Below are 23,644 nucleotides of genomic sequence, written 5' to 3' on the forward strand. Positions count from 1 at the left end.
TACAAAGTTGGCCAAAAAAATTTATTTCCAGCCAGTTTCCCTAGTAGATTGCCATGAAAGTCTTCAATCAGGCCCTTCTAGATTCCTTCATCCCTGGTGTTTCTTCTTCAGGCGCTGTAGGTCTGCTCATGGACTATCTTCATATCAGAAGGATATTTATGCTGTGGAAAAGAATGTTTCATAATGTTCTAAGAAGTAACTGCATTGAAATATTACAATCATTCTATCGAGAGACCAATGGGTAATGGCCTAAGTAACCAAGGAGCTGATGAAAAATCAGAAACAAAGATAATATTTTAATCCTTAAGTTGCTAGTAAAATGTGTTGGAGAAAGGGGAAGATGGGAATGAGAAGAAATAAAGTATTACTGGAATATGAAATAATATATAATCATTATTTAGTTTTTTTCAAGAGCCGTCAAAAGCCTTCACACATATACAAAGTATAGGCTATATATGTATATATAGCCTAATATCAATAACTTTCTTATTTGAAAAATGTATCTTAGTGTTGTTAAATGCAATTTTAAGTTATATTGATTATTAGCAAAGTTACATATCTTTATAAGCTCAATAGTCACTTGTGTTTAATTTTCTATAAATTGTGTGTGTTCCAATCCTTATGCATATATTACATGAATCTGGAAATAGTATATTTAACTCTAGAGTACCTTTAATCAGATCAGAAACAGGTATCTAAATTTGAGAAGAGGATAAAACTAGAATTTCTTGGTCATCTCAAAACAGTAACCTTTGAATGAATGAGTAGCATTTCACATCATGTAAATGTTCAACGGATAAGATATCCTTATATAAACATAGAATTTATTTAAACATGATCGCTTCAAATTAAGTTGGCTTACCTTTTCATCTGATTACAGTGTAAGTGCTTTCCATTCCAGCCTCAATGTGAACACTAACATGGCAATGAAATAACCAGGTGCCAACATCTCTTGGATACATTTTTACAGTCTGATATACTCCAGGAGGAAGGTCATAAACATCAGAGCGATACAGTCCCGCATCCTCAATAAGGAGACAAAACACCATTAAATAACATATAAAAGAGATTAGTCACTTACACATTTGATCAATTCTAATATACTTTGTTAGATGACAATTGGAAAGCATTAGGTGACATTGCATTTTTCCTCTGAGTACAATTGAGGGTTTAGAGGAAAAGCAAGTCTGAGAACATTTCAGGGACAGGCCACAGAGAAATATCTCAGTCTGAAGGGACCTCGTGTCATTATCAGTGTCAGATACCTTGTCAGCATTTCCTGCAGAAGAATGCTTTAGATTTCAGACAACATCTGGTCTTAGAAATACCAAAGGTTTTCAGAGAAATATTTCTAACTAAGGACATTAGTGACATGATGATCATTCCTTGAGGTGTAGCTAATCAGGAAACCTCAGGGCTACAGGAAGGAGAGGAGCTCATCTGCTTTCTGGGCCCAGGGGCTGAAGACTAAGGGCCTTAGGGGCTCCTTTTTCTCCTAAGCAGAGAACCGGATGTTTAGGAGACCACCTCCTCTGTGAGCTACTTTGATTTTGAAAGATAAAGCCCTGGGGCCTGGCCTGGCTGGATTAGGATGGATTTGGAAGAGCCTAGGAAGGAGATGAAGTGCTCTCTACAATGCAATGAAAGGTATTTGAAGGATGGGGGCATGTTGAAGAATGCAGTTCAAGATGGAGTCTGGAATAATTTGAGGAGAGAACAGATGTCAAGCAAGTCTGGAGAGGAAGAGTGTGGGGAAAGAAGTCCTGAGGGTGAGAGAAAGAGCTGCAGGGCCAGTATTTCTCAATGATGCATAGCAGAGGGATGACTGAAGACAGGGGTGTCTGATGTCACATGGTAAATGTTTTATTGTGGAGTATTGGGGAAAAAAAAGAATTCATCTATCTCTAAACTTTCACTAAGAGTCTATGACCCATAAGGGCCTAGTTTTTGTGGTTGTTAAGGGGAGTCAGAGGAAATGGAGATGTGTCCCACTCTGGAGCTGCACAGAGATGAGAAAATATCAGCCACAGGAGGGAGGAGAGAGGCAAGGGAGATGAATGGAAGCAGGGAGTGAGAGTGGGAGGTGACTAGAAACTTAGGCTCTCAAAAGTCCCTGGAGATATTGGAGAATAGAGAGGAGGAGGCAAAGCTGTCTCCCCCTGGCTGCAAAGTGGGGGCCTGAGTCATTGTTATTTAAGAAGATTAATTTGGCATCTATGGTGACAATATGGGTCACATGGATACATTTCTAAGATGTTAGAAAATGCAGAGAACGATATGAACCAATTTTAACTACGAATGGACAATGTCCTAGGCACCAGTAAGTGTGCACTATGTACCTGGAGCCCTGGCACCAAGGGAGACCATATTCTTAGGAAACAGGTGACTGACTGGCTGTTCCAAGACCAAGTGAGTAACCCCAGAGGGCTGCTTTGCTATACCCAGGAGTTCCAGGGAGTAAAGCTCAGAGGCTGCATTAATGCTGGAATAACTAAATTCCACCTCCAGGGAGGGGAAGGCTACATGTGATCATCTGTGATAGGTTTAGGGTGAATGGCTAGAGCTGACAGCAGCTGGTACTAAGCTTTGTGGTATTATTACTCTTTTAATAGGATTAGGTAATAGGATTAGTCTCTTTTTTTTTAACTCAAGTATAATTAACGTAGGGGGTTATATTAGTTTGAGGTGTACAATATAGTGATTCAACAATTCTCTACATTTCTCAGTGCTCATCGTGTAGTCTCAATCTCCTTGATTTCCCTTATCCTCCCAACTATTTCCCCTCTGGCAAACACCAGTTGTTCTTTGTGTTAAGAGTCTCATTTTTTGTTTGTTTCTTTTTTTTTTCTTTGTTCATTTTGTTTCTTCAATTTAATAGAATTGTTCTGAAAAGAGCAGTTTTGTGAAGCGTATGGATAAGGGACTCTAGGGGCACCTGGGTAGCTCAGTCGTTAAGCATCGGCTCTTGATTTCAAAGCTCAGGTCACGAGCTCACAGTTGTTGGATCAAGCATGGGGCTGGGCTCTGTGCTGACAGCACAGCTTGGGATTCTCTGCCGCGCCCACCCCCCCAACTCTGCCCCTCTCCTGTGCACATGCCCTTTCTCAAAATAAATAATAAATAAACTTAAAAGAGTGAGGGACTCTGGAGTGAGAGATGGGGGTTCAAGTCCCACTTCTACCACTTATTGTTTATAGGAAAGTTCTTTACCTTGCTAATCCTTCATTTCATTCCCTTATAAAATGGTGACAAAATAGTCCCTGTCTCTGAAGGTTGGATGAGCAATCCATGCAAAGAACTAAGCATAGTATTTGGCACATAAGAAGCACTTAATAAAGGTTAGCTTTAATTATCATTAGAGGAATGTTACCATAAATTGCACTTAATTTGATGCCTTATGGTACGATCATTTGTGTAGAGCTAGCCCCTAAAAGCTAACTCTTTGATTTCCTCTTATCCACACAACACTCGGCATGGTTCTAGAAATGTCAGAGGCATTTGCTGAACTGAACTGATCTGAACTGAACATCAAATGTACTGTAAAAAAAAAAAAAAAAAACTATAACCAGAGCTTAAATCTCTCTCTTTTGTTCTAATTTTTAAAGTGTCTAATATAAACAGTTATGAATAACAACCCTAATACCTAGGCTTTTCCTTCAAAAATATGGGGAATGTAGATGGAAGTACAGGAAGGTCATGATTGTTGAGCCTGGGTGGTGGGTAAAGGAATTCATTATATTATTCTGTCTACTTTGTCATATAAAATCCCCCAGAATAAAAAAAAAAAATAGCTTTAAAGCCAAAACAAATAGGTTCGAGAGGAATACATTTGTTCATTAAAGGACAGAAAAGAAAGCAGCACACCAATAAAGCTTTGTGCAAATCAAGTCAAGCGCATTCGTTCAATTAGTCTAACAGGCCCTGAGCAATAAAGAAACCACAAACATAATACACATCTGGAATCCAGGAAAGCTTTATCTGAAACTTTTATCGATGCCAAAAAATGGACTGTGTTATGCCAAGTGGCTAGACTAAATGTTTCTGGTGTCAAATGCATAATTAGCCCTCAATTGTGCATTAATATTTATCTAAGAGATAAGGATGAAGAGCTAAAGAAAATTCTCCCTAAGCAAATACATGACACTGACTTGGACACTGCAAAGGGGAAGGGTAAAACTCAAAATGTAATAAATTAGAGAAATGGCCAGGCAAAAGTGGTCAGTAAAGAAATAATTGTAAAGAGGATGACTTGTGGGGTGGGAGAAAGCAATTCTGACAGATATAAAGAGACTAAGACTACATAAAGTAGAAAAAGACGGAGATAATTATAAAAAAACAAGTTACCATAAAGTCAATTATCACCTAATTCCACATTTTTATTTTCTTAACAAATGCCGAAGGAATGATAGACGTAGTTACCATTTGTAACTCCCACTGTAAAATTCGATTCCAGCAAGAATCATCAATGAATCCTTCTTAAAGCTACAAGGTGAAATACAGTTGGAGAATAAAATATGTAAAAAAAATTCACTTCACAGATTACTTATTAATTACAAGAGGAAGGTGATACTCTTATTTTTTAATGTTTATTTTTGAGAGAGAAAGAGAGAAAGACAGAGTGTGAGTGGGGGAGGGGAAGAGAGAGAGGGAGACAGAGAACCCGAAGCAGACTCCAGGCCCTGAGCTGTCACCACAGAGCCTGATGCAGGGCTCAAACCCATGAACTGTGAGATCATGACCTGAGCTGAGTTCAGATGCTTAACCAACGGAGATACCCATGCCCCAAGATAATACTTTTAAAATGGAGAGAAGGGTAGGCATCACCATAATAAAGTTATCAAAAAAGCCTCATCAGTGTCAGCACCTATTGACATCATGCACCTCCTGATGTGATGCCTGGGAAGCACATAATATCACATATGCAGTGTCCATGTCAAGATTGTTTAACATGGATCCAATTATGAGGAAACCATCATACCAAAGTAGAATATGGGACATTTTATAAAACTGGCCTGGACCCTCCAAAAATGAAATGGCATGAAGGATTGAGAAAAAAAAAATAATAAAGGTCTCTTCTTTTAGGAAAGATAAGACAATGACAACCAAATGCTATGTATAAATAATTAGATCCTGGTTTAAAAAAAAAAAAGTTATAAAGAGCATATTGGGGACTATTGGGGATATTTGAATGGACCATATGTTAGCTTATATTACTGAATTAATGTTAACATTGGAGGCGTGATAGTGTTATTGTGGTGGGGCAGAGATTCTCCTTAGTATTAGGATGCATATGGCTTTAGTATTTAGGGGTGAAGAGTCATGATGTTTGCAATTTACCTTAGTGAAGGAATGATAGATGTAGAAAGTTACCATTTGTAACTCCCACTGTAAAATTTGATTCCAGCAAGAATCATCAATGAATCCTTCTTAAAGCTACAAGGTGAAATATGATTGGAGAATAAAATATGTAAAAAAAAAAATCACTTCACACATTACTTATTAATTACAAGAGGAAGGTGATACTTTTATTTTTTAATGTTTATTTTTGAGAGAAAAAGAGAGAAAGACAGAGTATGAGTGAGGGAGGGGAAGAGAGAGAGGGAGACAGAATCTGAAGCAAGCTCTGAAGTTTGGTTCAGAAAACTAAGAGAGAGAGAGAAAATATGATAAGATGTGTATGAGTGTTCAAAGTGTTTTTCTTTTATGTTACTGAGGGTTTGAAAAAAGAGTTGGGATATAAAGGGTGAAACTAAAGGTGATTATAGAAGTCTTATTTACCTAACAAGTGACACCAGATTAGAGTAATAAAGGCACGTCATGCATTCACAAGCATTTATTGAGTGTTCGTAGGGCACAAAGAGCTGAATGTATAATTATTTACATGCACCTGATATAGTATAGATTGTAGATATTGAATTTCAGTTCTGGCTTAGTCATTTCCTTTCTAGTCCTGTTATCCTGCCATGCTGCCCCAATGACTACTTTACCAGACACCACAATAATTAAACGAAGCTGTCCAGGATTCTTACCGTGTATTCAAAGCTGTGGCCATGAAAGTGAACCGTGTGCAGGTCAAATTCACTCCCCATGCCAATCAGATACCAATTCACTTCATCCCCAACATGGAACGTCAGACCTTGGTTGTTTCCATACATTCTTCCATTAATTGCTGTGGAGGGACACAATTTATTATATTCAACAAAGGTTTTAAATAATGTAGGCTTCTTTTAAAAACACCTCATAGAAGTATCACGGATGTTTTCAGAGGCCATGAGGATTTTAAAGTCAGCCTAAGGAAGCTGTTAAATGTGACCAAGCCATCCATTCATGGATAAGTCTAACTCTAGAGTTTTCCTTGCCTGAAGAAATGAGGCATTGACTTTGCTTTAACATAATTAGGTTGAACTAGAATATTTCACAACTAAGAATACTTGAATTGATGGATACTTAAAGATGTCTACATATTTAAAATATATTTAAGATGATCACAAGATGCTTTGAAATTGAGTGTGTTCCTCTTTAACTGCTCCAAGTCAGACTTTTGTGATCTGTCACTGGTATGACTAGAATGTCCATTGACTGAGGTCCAGGCCCTTCGTCTTTCCCTCTGTCTAATCCTCTATAGGTGTGGTTTCCAAAGGGTAATAGGAAGAAAATATTAATTTAGTTATATGTGTTTTATAAATATATCCTCCTTTTTTACCCTTCTATTTTGTGTTCATCTTTTGAAATGCCAAAAATGCATTAATACAAAGGTACAAATACATAATTTATAACCATATATCTATGGAGGTTGGGTTCTAATCCTTTTAGCTGATGGAGGGATATTCTAGAAACAACTAGGAGACTCTGCTTTAGACAGTGCTTCTCAGACTTTAATGTGTATGTGGCCTGGCCTATCTTGTTAAAATTCAGATTATGATTTACTAGGTCTGTTTAGCTTGAAATTCTGCATTTCTAACAAGCTCCCAAGTGATGCTGATGCTGCTATTCCGTGGACTATACCTGGAACACACACTCCTAGCTGACTGCCAGAGCTGTCCCTGTGGTACACAACTATTTCTATTGTTCCCTCACTCAGTGCCCTTGCTGCCTTTAGCACAGTGGTTCTTAAGAGGATTTTGTCCTGCAGGGAACATTTGGCAATGTCTGGGGACATTTTGTGTTGCACAACTTGCGGGAAGGTGTTACTGGCTTCCCAGGGGCAAAGGGTATGGATGCTGCTAAACATCTCACGATACACAGGAGAGCACCCCCAATAGTTATCAGACAGAAAATATGAATAGTGGCAAGCTTGAGAAACCCCAGTTTAGATGGAGTCTAAATTCTTAACAGGCTATTCAAGGTCTTGCACAATCCTGTTGGCTTTCTCTTTTCTTTCTTTCTTAGTTCCTATTCTTCCATCTACAGGGAATGTCATTCCCCTGCCTTTCTACTCAACAGACTCCCGTGCATCTTTAAATACTCAACTAGAAAGTCCCCTCCCTTTCATGAAGCCTTTCTTCCAAATTGGAATTTAAAACACAGCACTGTGTTTATATTTCTGTTTCAGCATCCCCCCAAGGTCAGCCTTGTGTTGTAACAATGCACAAGTCTGCTGCCCCTGTGCTGTGAACAACTCGAAAGAAGATGCCTCATCTTATGGGCCTTTGTATCTCCTTAGCACTCAGTAGGGAACTCCAAGCCCTCTATGAGGCTTATTAGACGATTATGGGTAGCAAGGATGCAGTCCTTGAGTTAATTTTAAATTTTCTATATATGTTTGGGGTCGGGGGGGGATGAAGAAATTGAAAAAGATCACATTTGGGTTTGCCTTACTTGACAATCCCTTATCTAGTCGTACCCCCTAGTTTCCTCAGGTGGAAGGACTGGGACCAGAAGTCTGAGTATGACTGTGATTGAGATTGTATATGTGCTTTTTATTTGAATAATTGTCTCATTACTATGATTCTAGATGGGAGGGAAGACATAAACTGGACATGCCTAATCATAACCAAACTATAGAAGAATTTTGGTTGATGAGCGTGGGGTGTTTGAAAGTTCTGCCTGGTGGGAAAATCAGGTGGGGCCATGTGCTCTCCAGTGTGCCTCAAGCCCCACCTCTACTTGTGTTCATCCCAGTAAAATACTTAGAAATGTGGGTAGTAAAGCCCTTCAGAAATTATAACTGGTATTCTTGGTTTTACATCACCCGCCCACATGGCTCCAGAGGCACTGGAATTTACCACGCTGTTAAGTCTACAGCCCTTAGGCCAGATCCAGCCCACTCACTGCCTGTTTTTCTATGGCCCATGAGTAATAGGTTTAAAGTTCTAAATGGTTGAAAACAAAAACAAAAAAGAATATTTCCTGACATGGGAAAATTATATGGAATACAAATTTCAGTGTCCATAAATGAAGTTTTGTTGGCTCATAGCCACATCCATTTGTTGACATCCTGTCTACGGGTAACTCTGTGCTCCGTGGCAGAGTAGAAAATAGCTTATGGTAGAGACTGTACAGTTTCCAAGCTTAAATTCTTTACTATCTGGCCGTTTCTGAAAAATAGTTTGTCAACCCCTGATCCACATGATCTGCACAACAGCTCTACGTGACTATCTTCTCTGAGGTGCTGAGTTTGACAAATGTGAACCTTCATTTGTTCCTTTGTGGAAAACAACCTATGGACCACAGATGATGAGTCAGTGAGTGAACATTACCGTGCATTTGGTTGCTGAGGGAAAAAGTTTCATCATTCCTGTCTACTTCGTTTGGTTCTGAAGAATAGGTATTGATGTTTTCTTCAAAGTACCAGGATCTGTTCTCATCAAAAATCATGAAGTGGAGAACACGGTGAACTAAGGTGGCATTGGCGTTTTTGCGACATACTATCAAAGGACCTACCAGTCCACTGTTAAGATCCTGAAGAGGGAAAGCAAGATTATTAACTGTGCCCAGAACTAAAAATTTCCCCCAACCAGTGAAACGAGTAGAATCAAAGGTTAGTTCTAGTGAGGTCAGATGCTGAGTTTTTAGTTATTAGGATTCTAAGCCTGAGAGTAAAGAGTAAAATGTTTGACATGTTAAATCCTTGATTAAGGAAAAATTGTCATCCCACTCATTCGAGTTGAAGTCTAAAGAGAATAGCTAATTCCTAAAAGGGATTTCAGACACATTCCTCAGTGGATTTAGCTCTATTTTTGAAATTTTAATTAAAAAAAAAAACCCACAAAAACAAAACCCAGAGCTTTGATTTTAATTAGAATTTCTTGGCATTGGAGTTGATTGACAGTATAAAGGTCTTGGATCCTTTCTCCTGTGATGCCTCTGCCCCCACAGCCGCTTTCAGCTGGGAGCCTTGGTTTGTTTATACTCATTTTGGTTTTGGGTTGAATGTCTGCATAGATTCTTGTGCTAGGCAGAGAGAGGGCCAAAATAACTAAAAGTTTGGAGAGGAAACTTTTGTTGTTGTTGTTAAATGCAAATAAACTGAACTCCAGAGTTGATGGTTTTAAAAAAATATACATGTGTATGTGTCTATTTCTCATTAAATCAGAGAATTTTAAATTCCATACTTTGTTTTCTGTAATCCAAATCCTAGCCAATGAAACAAAGAGGAGGATATTATTATATTTTCAACTCACAGTGGCATTTCAGAAAGTATCAAGAATCTAAGTAATCATAATGCAATGATTTTGCTCGTGAAAAATGCAAACTATGTAGAATAAAAGCTGAGCAGCATTTAGGTTACTTAAAAAGAAAGATTACATAGAACTAAGATTTTTTTTTAACACAAACAAATTCCTTCTTTCTTCCATTATAATTTCTAAGAGGAGATAGGAGGAAAAGCACGACCTGATTTAAAGTTTACCTTAACCACATCCACAGTTGAATAGTAAAACCAAGGTATGCACTCAAAGTCTTCTGAGGCAGGACCAGCTCTTTCAGGAATCTGCCAAATGTATGTTTGGATCTCTCCTAAAACAGACAAATACGGTGTATATAAACAGAATCTTTTAAAGCATATGTTTTTATGGGAACCCAGATAATGAGCAAACCCTAAAGCTATACAAATATTAGGCAGTGTAGTCCGAGTTTTCTACTCCTGGGTCTACTGTTCTTTTTGGTCTTAGCCAATGTGTTTACACTTTCTGAGCTTCTGTTTTCTCATGCACATAAAATGGGAATTTAGGGATTAGACAAGATGATGCAAAATGAAGCCATTGGTGTTGCATTACTTGGGCCACAGGGTGAAGTTGATGTAACCATCACTGCTAGCCATTACAGTCTCAGGGTTACTGAAGCAAAACCTTATAGTGATTTTGTCATTGAAAAATAGCAGTCATTAAATATCTAACTCATTCATTCTGCAAATATTTACCATAGTGAAGATAACTCGGGGTTTGAAATGTGACCGACTTGTTCTGAATTCCAGCTCTGAACCTTCCAATTTATAGATCAAATGTGGCTCTTCCCTGCTCCCAAAGCATTTGCATTAGCCCTACTGACTCTGAATCCTATATTCTTGCCTATTTCAGCAAAGTTCTTTTGGACCTCTCTTCCCACCCCTGCCCCTTGTTGAATGATCTTGCATCTGCCACTTCCAGAGGCTTAAATTAATTTTCCCAAGCACGTCCACTCCTATTCCCTAGCCTCCCTGCTCCCAAATTGTTAACAATCAATCTACTTAGTACCAACCCTCCCCTTCCAAAGCACCACACAGTGCCTGGGCACAGCAGGTACTCATAAGTGTTTGTGGAAAGTAGGTAATGTGATCCTTCTCTGACTAATGAGAAGAGTGCTGACTTGGGAACTCCCTTAATAGGAGATTCATGTTGACACCACTATGGGATCATCTCTTTTTTAAAATCAAAAGGGAATATTCCACCCGCCATCAAAATCTGTCTTTCATCCCTCTGTCCCACATATCTTCCCTTTCTGAATTTGGCTCTTTAGGTGATACCTTCAATTCCCAGAATTACTTGTTTTGGTCGGCAAATATGGTAGACACTCCAGATGCCCCACTCAGATCCCCTTTAAGAATGAAGGAACGTTTGCTCCACAGGCTGTCTACCCCCTTCAGGATAGACTTGGGGGAAGAGAGCCACCTCACCCAAACTTGCATGCAATGACAGATGCAGGGACAGAAAAGCCCAGTTTTCTCACCCTACCTCAGGACAGCTGAATGCCACCCTATCTTCAGAACTTCTGGGTTGGCTGTGATTTCTGTTGAGGCTGCATCTCTGCCTAACCTCTCCCCCTACCCAATTCTGTTTCCTTCTCTTTCTCTCCATTGCCTTTGATCCCAAGAGCACTATCTGCACACAAATTTTCATTTCAGAGTCTGCTCCTTGGGCATTTATATTAAAAAGCATTTGTTTTTGTATGAGGCATATGGAATGGCATGCTGTATAGTGATGATGCCTCAGAAACGTTAGCACATGAGGTTCATTACTTCCTCTTGGCGGTTCAATTCTCTCCCTTGCCCCCTCCTTCACACACTACATCTTATATTCAACTCCTACTTTAGCAATTGAATTGGAGAGGTGGAGCATAGAATGAGAATACCTGGCAGCTAGACTGGTGGGGAGCTGGGAAGGAAGGTGGTTCTAGGACAGAATTGTGTAAACTGGGGAGTTTTGCCCATGGCACCCATCCTGGAAGCCAACTCAAGACTTGTGAAAGGAACTTGCTCCTAAACTCCTTTAGAATCTTGTTACTAGTTCACTGGTCTCTCTCATCTAGAACTACACCAGTATTTAAGAAAGAACATTAGCATATAGTCCTGCATAAAAGCTTTGAAACTGTTCTTTCTCCCAAAGCAGTTACCTGGCTGTGTTGGAACAACAGTGGAATAGTTTGTTTTCACTCCATGAGCATGAATTGAATATGGTCTTGAGGCTTCATTTTTAAAGATAATTCGGAGTTTTTGACCAGGAGTGAGAAATATTATAGGACCTAGGGAATATAAAAAGGAAAATGTTATAATGTTACAATAAATTGTTATTTATTTTAAATTATGAGTCATCTGTCCCCTTAAGTATTTATACAGTGACTTATTTTTATCCTTTTTCCTTAACACGCAGCCAAATAAAACACACTTTCAACAAACGGATCATTGCTGATTTATGAAACATGTTTTTGCCTGGAAAATTTAAGTCTCTAGAAAACTTATTTTGGTGAGCATCAGTTAATGCCTACAAAAACACACAATTTAGAAGTGAAATCTTTTATATTCTTTCTTGACCAACCTTATCATTGAAACCTTTTATTCTTTCCCCCTTTAGTGGAGAATTAGGAGGAGCTGGAAGGCCTTTTTATTGACCAAGGGTGATTTCTTTTCTCACAGACTGAAGATCCCTTCATTGTACTCTCTCTCCCTTCCATCCAGGTCAAGAACTGGAGGTAAAAAATTTCTTTTAAATCTTTCTATTTAGAGCAGATTATATCAGTGACTAAAAATTCTGGTTTTGAGATGAACTAAGTGGTAAGAATTCTCTTCAAACTTGTGCTATAATTATTGAAATCAGGGCCCTGAAGATACCTGGTGGATACTAGATGGCACCTAGGGACATCCTTTCTTTGTCCCCATGGCCATCCCACTTTCTCAAACACTATGCTTGTTTTCTCTTTTCCATAAAGTTTTTTCCTTTTTTGTATAAATAATAATGGAATCTAGAGGGTCACATTATGTTATTTATCTTGATGCACTCAGCCAGAATCCTAGTGAAAACTAACAACCTGCTATTACTAAAGATAGGAGCCCACCCAATAGCAGTAGGAACTGGATAGCATAGACCTCTTTCTTGGGGTCACAAAGAGGGAAGTTAATGAGGCCAATGAGGAGCCAAGAACAGTAATAGTTTCTATAACTGCATGTAAATCCATCTTCTCAGGGTCCCACACCAGAAAATAGCCTCCAATAGACAGTCACACAGATATCAAGACCCAAATAAAATTTGGGCATATGGAAATGCCATGTGACTTTTGGAAATACTGTGCAACATATGGAAATGTCTTTGGACATATGAAAACATCATGTGACCTCTGGAAATGCTGTGTGACTTTGGGAGATATTACATGTACATGCATTGGGATGACTTATAATTTCCTTAGCTTACCTGTCAAGGGTAGAAGAAAGGGCTGTAATTTTCCTCACTCTTGGACAGAAGATGAAACTAAATATTAACACTTTAAGTGTGTAAGTTAAACACTTAAACAAAGAGGTCCCTTCCTCACTATTGTAGGGCTTCTGGGCTTCAGTTTAGTATCAGTGAAATGATCCCTAATGCTACTTACAAGGTCTCTCTAGAATTCTTGGGTTCTCAGGGTAAGAAGTCAGGTAATCTGAAACTGACCACATTAATTTTCTATGGGTCTCTTCATTTTCTGTGAAACAGCACTTGAATCAATTTGCTTGATTAAAAAACTGCCTATCAACAAATCAGAGTTTGAATTATAGGCACTTTCCTCTGTAAAGGTGGAGGTTGACAATATCCTCACATTTGCAACAGTCTCTAGTGGCTGAAGACAAGAAGAAAAACCTGAAGACCAATCTTATGTGTCAATACCTAGTATATCCAGATGTTTTTCATCTTCACTTCTTTTTGTTTGATTCGTAAATGTGATATCATCATACTGACGGTATATGACTTTCTTGTATTTGGACCCAAGATATATTTTATCCAAATATATGTTTGTTTTGCTTTATGGAAATAGAAACAAAAACAAAAAACACACAAAGATAGTTAATTTAACCATTAAAGTAGACAAATTCTCATGTGGAAGGACTCCTTATTGAACTAGCACAACTGATTAATGTCTAGAGGCTACTTTATCATGGAAAGTAATTCTCCTTAAAAAAAAATTACCTCTGGTAAGGTTGTTGGTTATTCACTCTGTACTTCAAAACATATTTTCAGGATGAAATTTTAGTTTTGATAAATGAATAAATAGTGTAAGTGAAAGTCAGAGAAAGAAATCAAATTTTACACACACACACACACACACACACACACACACACAAAATGAGAGTCTTCAGTTTGAGGTTCCCAAAAGAAGAGAGATTGACAGAAACAAATGAAGACAAAAAGAAAATCTGCCAAAGGTTAAATGTAGTTGAAGTTATGTTTATGACACCTCAATGTGGTGAGATTGGATGGTAACACACCTGAGGAAGATTGGAAGCAAGAAGTGAAAAGAAAGACAGGAAGAAACAGAGCATAGAAAGAAGTAAGTGATGCAGATATTTAGGAGGACTTGAAGCCACTTATAATTTTTTTTTTAATTTTTTTTTCAACGTTTATTTATTTTTGGGACAGAGAGAGACAGAGCATGAACGGGGGAGGGGCAGAGAGAGAGGGAGACACAGAATCGGAAACAGGCTCCAGGCTCTGAGCCATCAGCCCAGAGCCCGACGCGAGGCTCGAACTCACGGACCGCGAGATCGTGACCTGAGCTGAAGTCGGACGCTTAACCACCCAGGCGCCCCGAAGCCACTTATAATTGAAGGAATGACACACGGATAGTCTGTGAAGTTATTTGCAGTGGAACACATCCTAAGCACATGCATGCCTCACACATACCACACACACACACCTGTAACACACATGCACACCATACGCACAAAGCACACCAGACAAACACACAATGCATGCACACACACGCACATGTGTGAGACAGAAAAAGTAAGGTTGGGGGACTCCAGAATGAACCCTTCTGGGTTCATACTTCTCTCCTTGTAAATGCAGCAGTTGTTTCTCCCACTTCCTGCTGGGAGAATAATCCCACTCAGTTTCCTTGGCTGCGATATAAATGGTTTTCTCTTCCTCATACTGTGTTTGATCAGGGTTTGCCTCCGAACACTGCCTCACGTGGTATTTATGTTTCATGCCTCCTAGATAGTGCTCTGTTGTCATGCAAACCACATTAAAAGTTCCTAGAGGCAAGTAAGAAATGAGTGGGTAAAGCTCTGCGTTCAGATTTCTCTGTGAAGTCATCTATAGGATATAGACCCCCAAACATAATATAGTAAAACAGTCCACTTATTTGTTTTCCATTAATTTCACAGATACTTATTTATCTTGATGCCAGGCATAGTTCTAAACATCAATGAACAAAACAGTTAAAAATCCTTGTCCTTAGGGTTTATTTTGCTGGGAGGGTGGTAAGCAATAAACACAGCAGGTAACTTTGATGGAGTTGGAAGCTGATAAGAGCTATGGATTAAAGAAGAAGGCAGAACAGTGTAAAGAGGAATGAGAATCCTGGGTGAGGCAGAGAGGGGCAGGGGGGAGCTCAAGAGTGAAATTAGCATTATTCCATAGGATGATCAAGGGTCGGCCATGACACCCCTAACAACTTTCTGATATGGGGTGACTTAAAAAATTTTTGGGGGCGCCTGGGTGGCTCACTCGGTTGAGCGTCCGACTTCGGCTCAGGTCATGATCTCGCAGTCCGTGAGTTCGAGCCCCGCGTTGGGCTCTGTGCTGACAGCTCAGAGCCTGGAGCCTGCTTCAGATTCTGTGTCTCCCTCTCTCTGACCCTCCCCCATTCATGCTCTGTCTCTCTCTGTCTCAAAAATAAACGAAAAAAAAATTATTAAAAAAAAATTTTTTTTTTTGCCGTCAACAATCAACCTCACTGAAGTGAAAACATTTCCCTACAGAGCAAAGGCAGAGAGAAGACAGGAACAGAAGGGAGGCCTGGGAAACAAATGCACAGAAGAGTAAGAAATGGAGAATAGAATAGAATGAAAACAAGTTCAAATTCTTCAAGGCATCTTCATTGCTTTTGAGGAGCGTAGGTTGATTTTGAGGAGGAGTCTGGCGCCCAAGAAGAGAAAGCTGAGAGGGGTGAAGGCTATTTTTATGTCCTGGAAAATGATATACTACTGCTCCTATAAATTAAATGGAGCAGGGGAAAGGTTTTTTAAGCATTTGTATACCTTCATTTTTTTCTGTACAAACAATATTCACTTCATATAAAGACACTGTTTTTCAAAATTTGGACATGTTTCTGTCTGAAAGAGAATATCCACTACTTACCTAAGGAATCTGGTGTCATAGAAAGTGTCTGGGAAATGTGGGGAAACAGAGGGATGGTGTCATCCCTTGATCCTAAGGAAGTGAAGGTATTTCCTGAAAAATATATTCCATGTAAGTCTTTTTCTGATCCCACACTAAGAACATGCCATGAAATGTTGTCTCCTAAGCACATATCCAGTCCAGGCAGATTTCCGTACATGTATCCATTTATGGCTATAAGACATTTGTGACAAAGAAAAGAATATTTAACTTATTGTAACTTGCCATCTCTTGAAATTCAGTGAAGGACTAATCATAAAGCAGCTCATTCATGTAAGAATCTCAAGATTGAGTTAAACCCCTTCTTTTAGACTTAAGGCAACTAATGCCAAAGAGGCGATCATTTGTCCAGTGTCATTAAGCTAATATTGAGAGCAGTTAAGATCAGAGTCTACGTCTCTAGATTCTAGACCAGTCCTTTCCCCCTATACCTGCAGTCTTCAAAAACCAACCAACCAACCAACCAACCAATCAACTAACTAACCAATTCAATAAACATTCCACCCACCTATACCACTAATTTGGCAGTAGAAAAATACACGAATTTTCTGTCTCACATCTAGTAATAGCTAAACAATATAGTGCACCAAAAAGGCATTGTTAAATATTTAGTAAATTGAATTTAACATAATCATTTTAATAGTTAATATTTTTGTGGGGAAATTAACTTTAAAAGAAACATGAAACATAGTAGCCAAAACTCTGGGGGGAAAAAGTTTGTCTCTCTTAAACAATCCATAATCCTTTAGGCTCAATGAAATTAAACAACTCTTAATACATTTGTCTTATAAACTGAATGCTCCCTTACAGTGCATCTGGTTAGACTCTTGGAAGTCTTGATCCTCTTTATCCACATTTTCAGGCTCTGTAGTGAATGTTCTGATATTTTCATCTAAGAGATAGCTTTTATTTTCATCAAATATTGTGGCGAGCAGGTAAAACTCTTTGTCTTTTCCCTTCTGTGGATGAGAATAGAAAAAGGAATAGATGTGAAATATAGTCTATATACAAAGTCTAGTCAAATAGTTGATCTGTACATAGGATATCCTATATAAAGGGATTTGTATACTTCTGAAAAAATCCACTTATGGACATTTTATATAAAAGCATGAATCCCAGTGAATGGATTTATCACAGAACTAAGAAGTTGAGAATTATCTACAGCTATTTGCATTTAAAGCTTTTTCTCTGAACTTATAAAGCCCTACATCTGAACTTCATAAAATTAAACTGTGTAATCATAGATGTGTATAGTGGCTTTTCATGAGATGCTTTGTAGAAAGTAAGTAAAATGTTTTCAATTCTGGAACGTCTGAATTAGCATTTATGAAGAAGTTTATGAAGTTTATGAAGAAGTCTGCATTCTTAGCATTTATGAAGAAATTAAATTTGTACACATATTTATATTTTTGTATAAATAGAAAAATTATATGTATGGTAAGAATTATGAGACTTGAAACACTTTCATTATGTGGATGCCTATTAATATATAGTCTCATTTTTAAGTAAAATATAATTCAATTATACATATATTTATTTGGAGGGATTTATTAGGCTTTATTACCTTATAAATTATAAGAGAAGATACTACAATAAAAAATGCAGAAAAATGCAAAAAAGAAATTGGATATTAGTTCACTTTGAGTGAGGAACAAGGGAAATTCATTCCTCAAGCATTTATTGAGCACCTGCTACAATGTCAGAGAGGGGCTGTGGTTGTTCCAAAAAAATTAATAAAACCTTGTTATGATTTCAAGAAAGTTATAGTCTAGTGGGACAGAAAACCCAGTAAACATAATTGCCTAGATAAATGTTCCAACAGAAACATACACAAGGAACTATGGTAACCTGCAGTGAATTAGTGCATTAGTTAGTGAATATTGTGTGAAGGGAAGGAAGAGACCTTCAGTCTGAGTTTTAAAAATGTCTCCCGTTTCAGCAGGTAAAGGAAGAGGGCAAAATCAAAGAGATGTGAATTAGACTCTCTTCCCCAGGAACTAGCAAGCTAATTTTGCAGTGGAGCCAGAATTGTGTGTGCCGGTGGCAGGGAAGGAGGCATGGATTTGGAGGGATCAACAGGGCCTCGTATGTTGACTTCTGAGGCAACAAACTATAGAATGATTTTTCGTGTGGAGACTGCTATAGCTGGATTTGGAAGGAAGGGTTGTGGAGCTAATTTGAAGCAGAATGAGAGTGGAAACAGGAGCCAGGAGGTTAAAGAAATTCAGAAAGAGGAGATGGTGCCTCCAAAAAGGCGGGGGTATTGGGAGTTTGGTGACTAATACTGAAGGTGAGAAAGGAGTTGTTGATGGAAGTCCTGGGCTGGGTGATGTCATTAACTAAGAGACAGAGTAGAGGAAAAAAGGCTGATTTACAGGAGAGAGGGGCAGGTAGTGGTTGTCCAGAGTGAGATAAAGAGTTAAAACAGTCAAGTGGAATTAGAGGTATCTGGAACATGGTAGGGTGGGTGTTCATCGGCCAGGGGAAGATACAGGTCTGGAGTTAAGAAAAGGATAGAATTGGGAGAATCAGCACACAGAAGAAATTGAAACTGTTGATTGCCACATTGCTTTTCCCCTGCAGTTCTGTCTCAAGCAACCTCTCACCAAGGCATATCCAGACATAATTCCGTGACACACCTGTTTGCCGTCCTCTCCGAGACTTCCATTTCTGCACACAACAAGAGGCCCTACAAGGCCAGTGTTGATGTCTATTGTCATATTTACTGAGGAATAGTATAACCAAGTCAGGCAGTTGGGATCCATGGAGGTAGGACCTACATCTCTTGGAACTTCCCATGTATAGACAAATGTCATGCCAGGATTTACATGTGAGGAGGGTGGAGGGATACCTAGTAAGAAATAAATATTTGTGAAATAGGACCTAACACCAGAAGGACCCTGGTCTAGACTGTGAGATCTCTGTGAGCAAAGACCATATCTTGCTCACCTCATAGCACCTTGGGTGGCAGGTGAAAGGTGTTAGGGATGGATTACTGCCATAATAAGGACACAGAGCTGTTACGATGTGAAAAGTGGGCTCATAATGATTTCAGGAAAATTTTTCTTTTCTTTTTATCTTATTTTTCAAATTTACTTGAGAGAGAGTGCACGTGCGCACGCACTTGTGTGAGTGAGCAGAGGGGCAGAGAGAGAGAGAGAGAGAGAGAGAGAGAGAGAATCCCAGGCAGGCTCCATGCTCAGTGCAGAGCCTGCTGCGGGGCTCAATCTCAAGACTCTAGCAGAAGTCAAAAGTTCGAGGCTCAACCAACTGAGGCACCCAGGAGCCCAGGAGGAGTTTTATTTTCCAAATGACGCTCTACTGCAGTATGGCTTGCTTGGACCTCCCTTGAGCTATACTTGCCTCCCCCAGGCGTTTCGTAGAATGAGCCCTCGTTGCTCTTGTTGTAACGGAGTCCATGAGGATGAATGCTGAGTGGCAGGGAAGCATTGTTATAAAAAGTGATCTTGATGGTCTGTCCCACCTCTGCCTTAATGACAGGGCCTAGAAACCAACAGAATTAGTAGTCGTCCTCGGTTTTCACAAACACAATTGTCAGGTATGTTACTTGAGTAAGTTTCTTTTAGGAACAAATTAAAGAGATGATGTCATGAACCAGAAACGCTTCCAACTTCAAGAGCTCTAGATGATGCAGGGTCTTTTTAGAAAGTCACTTTGGATCATATGAATATATTAACTTACTGGATGTATAGAAACAAAAGAATATAGTTTAGAATTGCGTGAATCAGAATGTACTGTTTTCATAAGGTTATAAGATGACAGCTAAAATTTCTATTTTGATTACACAGAATATGTACAAACAGTGTTTATAACCCTGCAAACTATGAACAGAATTTTACCAAGGATTCCAAGGTGCTTTTCTCTTGCCTTCTGTGTTCGGAAGGAAGCATCTGTGTATTCACGGTAAACTATTTTTTTGTAAGATCCTCCAATTCTGGTTGGGCTTTTTTCAAAATATACCTGGGATTCACTGTGCAGAGAAAATAGATACACAAAGACCTTTCAAATTAACAGTGATCATGTGAAAAGAAAGTAAGAATCTACATATATCTGGTTTAAAGTACTTGCAACTTATTTATAAAAGCAACATATGTTAATTTTAGAAAATTTGAAAAATGAGAAGAAATACAATGAAAATTTTTAAAATCTTCATAATCCCATTATGTACATATAATCACTGTCAACATTTTCCATGCATTTCTTTTCAGCCTTTTATCTATACATGGGTATTTTTGTCTACCTGGTAGTTCACACTTTCTCCTGGAATAAAAGACATTCTTTTTCAGTCAGGTAGTAACAAACACTACTTTTTAAACAACTATGTGCAGAGATGCTAGAATATTAAGATGAGAGATGTCATTCTTATTTTTAAATGTTATTATGATAAAATTAAGTTGGGTCCCCTGAGAAAAAGTATTCCCTAGCAGTGAAGTAGTGACTTGTCATACTAAGACATCAGAGAATTTCATAGCCAGGACGATCAAGCAAGCTGAAAAAAAAAAAGAGAGAAATCTACTAATTCATACCTATTTTAGTTAATATATAATGAGAGTTGGACCTAACTCTGAATCTAATTTTTTCTCTAAACCCAGATATCTTTCTAACAATTAATATAAAATTTCCATTACACAGATTGAGTAATTTGTTGATGAGCATTTAAAATGTAACAAAAAATATTCACTTGATATAACATTCGTAGTTTTCTCAAATTTTCTGTAAGCACGTTGGAGAAAAATAAATATAATGGGAAATATTTCTTGGTGGCTTTAGAACTTGATATTTTCTGACATATAACTCATTCAACAGACCAGAAGGGTTAAAACTCCTATAATCTTTGGGGTGCCTAGGTGGTTCAGTTGGTTGAGCATCCAACTTCAGCTCAGGTCATGATCTCGTGATTCATGAGTTTGAGCCCCACGTCAGGCTCTGTGCTGACAGCTCAGAGCCTGGAATCTGCTTCAGATTCTGTGTCTCCCTCTTTCTCTGCCCCACTCCTTCTCATGTTCTGTCACTCTGTCTCTCAAAAATGAGTAAACCTTAAAAAAACTTTTTTTAAATAAATAAAGCTCCTGTAATCTTTGAATTGGTAAATATAAAAGTCAGAAAGACTTTTTGTGTACTTTTAAATGCTGATGCCACAGTAATGTATTTTGGTCTTAGTTTGGGTCATTAAAAAAGCAACTGATAATATAGTCTTAGGTGTTATTAAATAGCAAATATTTATAAAATGTGACTTAAGAATGTCACAGGAAAGAATTTTTAAAAAATAATTTAAAAAAGAATTTCATTTCTTCTTTTAATTAAGAAATTAAATTCTTAATTTTAAAAGAATTAAAAAAATAATTTCACAGGAAATTATTTAATTATGCCTTTAGACCTTAGCAAGAAAGTATAAATTATACATGGCAACTTTTTGAATCTTTGTAAAATTGTTATTGATGACATTATCCACTATGTCTCATAATTATACATAATAAATCTATTTTAAAATTTAGTGCTAAGAAAAAACAATGAGCAAGTATGTTTTACTTTGCACTGGCTGTCAAGGCACAGGCAAAATAGAGAACTATTTTGTGTAGTAGTGATCCTTCGACTCAATATTTTCTAATTACCCATATAATTATTTGTCTACTTTTATTTTATCAGTACCTTTTTATTATAACTTACTTAAATCCTTTTTAAGAGTAGCTGGTTATGAAAAAGTTCAATTATCTTTATTTAATCATAAATATTTTAATCCCTGAATGATTACCTTCCAGCGGCTGTTAAATTTTTTTTAGTGAAGAGATTTATACCAGATGGAGCATAGTTCCAAACAATTTCTTCAGCAGCAATATAGTAACGTATAATATGTGTCCCAGTAACATCTATTGAAGGTTTGTGGCAATTCATTACATTGAAAAAGGCCTGCATGCTATCTGAAAAACAGTAAGCCCAAGTAGAGAATGTTATTAAAACATTTTTCTTATTCCATATATATTTTGTATTTTAGTCAACAATATTGCAACATCTCCTTTTTTGAGAAACTCAAGGCATTTTACTTCCAGACTCTGTGTAAAAACCTAAAATGTATGAAGCAAGTACAAAAAGCAGGATGCAAAGATGAATGTTAGAGGAACATATATTACCAAAGAATAATAATCACCATTGGACCAAACCCTAGAAGAAGATGGCACCTGTGTACCAAGAAGAATTTGAGAGTCTATTTGGCCAAAAACATCTTTCCTCATGGGTATAAAATTACTACCATCAGTCACGAATGAATTAGTTGATTTATTAGATTAACTAGTTGGCAGGCAGAAAGAAAATCAAGGCAGGAACATTTCCATGAAGGCATCAGTCCTGTGCTTTGATTTCAGAGCACTGTCAGTGGCAGTGTAAATTAGGGTAACTTTTTGGAAGGCAATCTGACAGAATTTGTTGAAATTAAACACTTTCCAGTATATAATTTCACTTATTGGTAGCCAACTAAGAAAAATATTTGCATATACATAAAAAGATACAAATAAAATGTGTAAATTATAAAATTGGTGATAAGCCAAAAAAGTGGAAGCAATTCAAATGCCAATCAGTAGGTAAATGGTTAAACAATTCAGGATACATTCCCAGTATGGAAAACTATACAACAATTTAAAAGAATAAGTTAGATGTATGGGGAACGTCATAGGAAAATTTCAAGAAATGTCATAGAAAAGATTGCAAATAGTAGAAAATTATATGCAATATGAACTATTTATGTCAAACAAAACACAAAATATAGCTATGTATTTTTGTTTCTACATGTTCATATACATTATGTGAAAATGCATAGGAAACAGGTTTCCAAGTATTTGTACCCAGGGTGTAATGTCTGGGAGGGACAAGGATGGTGATGGGAGGGTTGGACTAACGGTGTGTTCTTAAACGCTCTACAGACAAAAAACACAACATTTGATCTATTTGCTAATTTTTGTGGTCTAAACACTCCCACTGTGGGCAGTCTGAAGTTACCAAGAGTTTACCAGTTGGCTGACTTAACTCTCAGCCCTCTTGAGCTAGCACGAGCTGGCCCACATACATCACATTAGACTTTCACTCTTTCTGCCTGCTGTCTCCCACCTAATCCTCACCCCACCTCTTTCCTTCCCCTTTCTGTCCTTCCTTTCTTTCCAGCAAAAGTCTACCCATGTATCCTTGTAATTACTAATAACATAAAGTAAAATTTTAAATAAATTTTAAACACTTTTAAAAGAGTGGAGGTAAAATTTTAAAACCACACATAATTCTAGGACTCAGAAAGAGATTGATTAAACACATGAAAAGCTATAGAGTCAATCAAATCAGACAAAGAACTCTAAGAAATTTCTTCAGTTGTGCTTAGGGCCAACCCTATTCTTTCAGCAGAGTTGAGGGCCAGACCTGACTTGAAGACACCGTCTGCAAAGTAAATAACTAGGAAGAGTGGGGCTGAGTGTACATTTTCACCTGAAAATGATATTCCTTTCTAAGTGAGAAACTTTTTTTTTAATTTCTTTAAACTTTCATTTATTTTTGAGAAACAAAGAGATAAAAAGAGTGTG

General features: G+C 37.8%; 1 protein-coding gene across 1 annotated transcript in view; it reads right to left on the reverse strand.

The window, feature by feature from the left end:
• LOC121033815 (ceruloplasmin-like) overlaps window positions 1-23,644 on the reverse strand; it is a 29,815-nt gene continuing 6,171 nt past the window's right edge. Inside the window, exons 6-19 of the mRNA XM_040480452.1 lie at window positions 21,838-22,003; window positions 19,925-20,055; window positions 19,428-19,568; window positions 18,704-18,915; window positions 16,873-17,023; window positions 16,026-16,238; window positions 14,710-14,917; window positions 13,551-13,684; window positions 11,809-11,937; window positions 9,851-9,957; window positions 8,700-8,901; window positions 6,030-6,169; window positions 863-1,025; window positions 1-161 (exon numbers count right to left, since the gene is read on the reverse strand). Of these exons, the coding sequence (XP_040336386.1) occupies window positions 867-1,025; window positions 6,030-6,169; window positions 8,700-8,901; window positions 9,851-9,957; window positions 11,809-11,937; window positions 13,551-13,684; window positions 14,710-14,917; window positions 16,026-16,238; window positions 16,873-17,023; window positions 18,704-18,915; window positions 19,428-19,568; window positions 19,925-20,055; window positions 21,838-22,003 (2,093 nt within the window). The 3' untranslated portion in view covers window positions 1-161; window positions 863-866. The remainder of the gene's footprint in view (window positions 162-862; window positions 1,026-6,029; window positions 6,170-8,699; window positions 8,902-9,850; window positions 9,958-11,808; window positions 11,938-13,550; window positions 13,685-14,709; window positions 14,918-16,025; window positions 16,239-16,872; window positions 17,024-18,703; window positions 18,916-19,427; window positions 19,569-19,924; window positions 20,056-21,837; window positions 22,004-23,644) is intronic.

This window comes from Herpailurus yagouaroundi, unplaced genomic scaffold (genome assembly GCF_014898765.1).
Source record: "Herpailurus yagouaroundi ecotype Mexico unplaced genomic scaffold, PumYag 159, whole genome shotgun sequence".
In the NCBI taxonomy this organism is placed as follows: domain Eukaryota; kingdom Metazoa; phylum Chordata; class Mammalia; order Carnivora; family Felidae; genus Herpailurus; species Herpailurus yagouaroundi.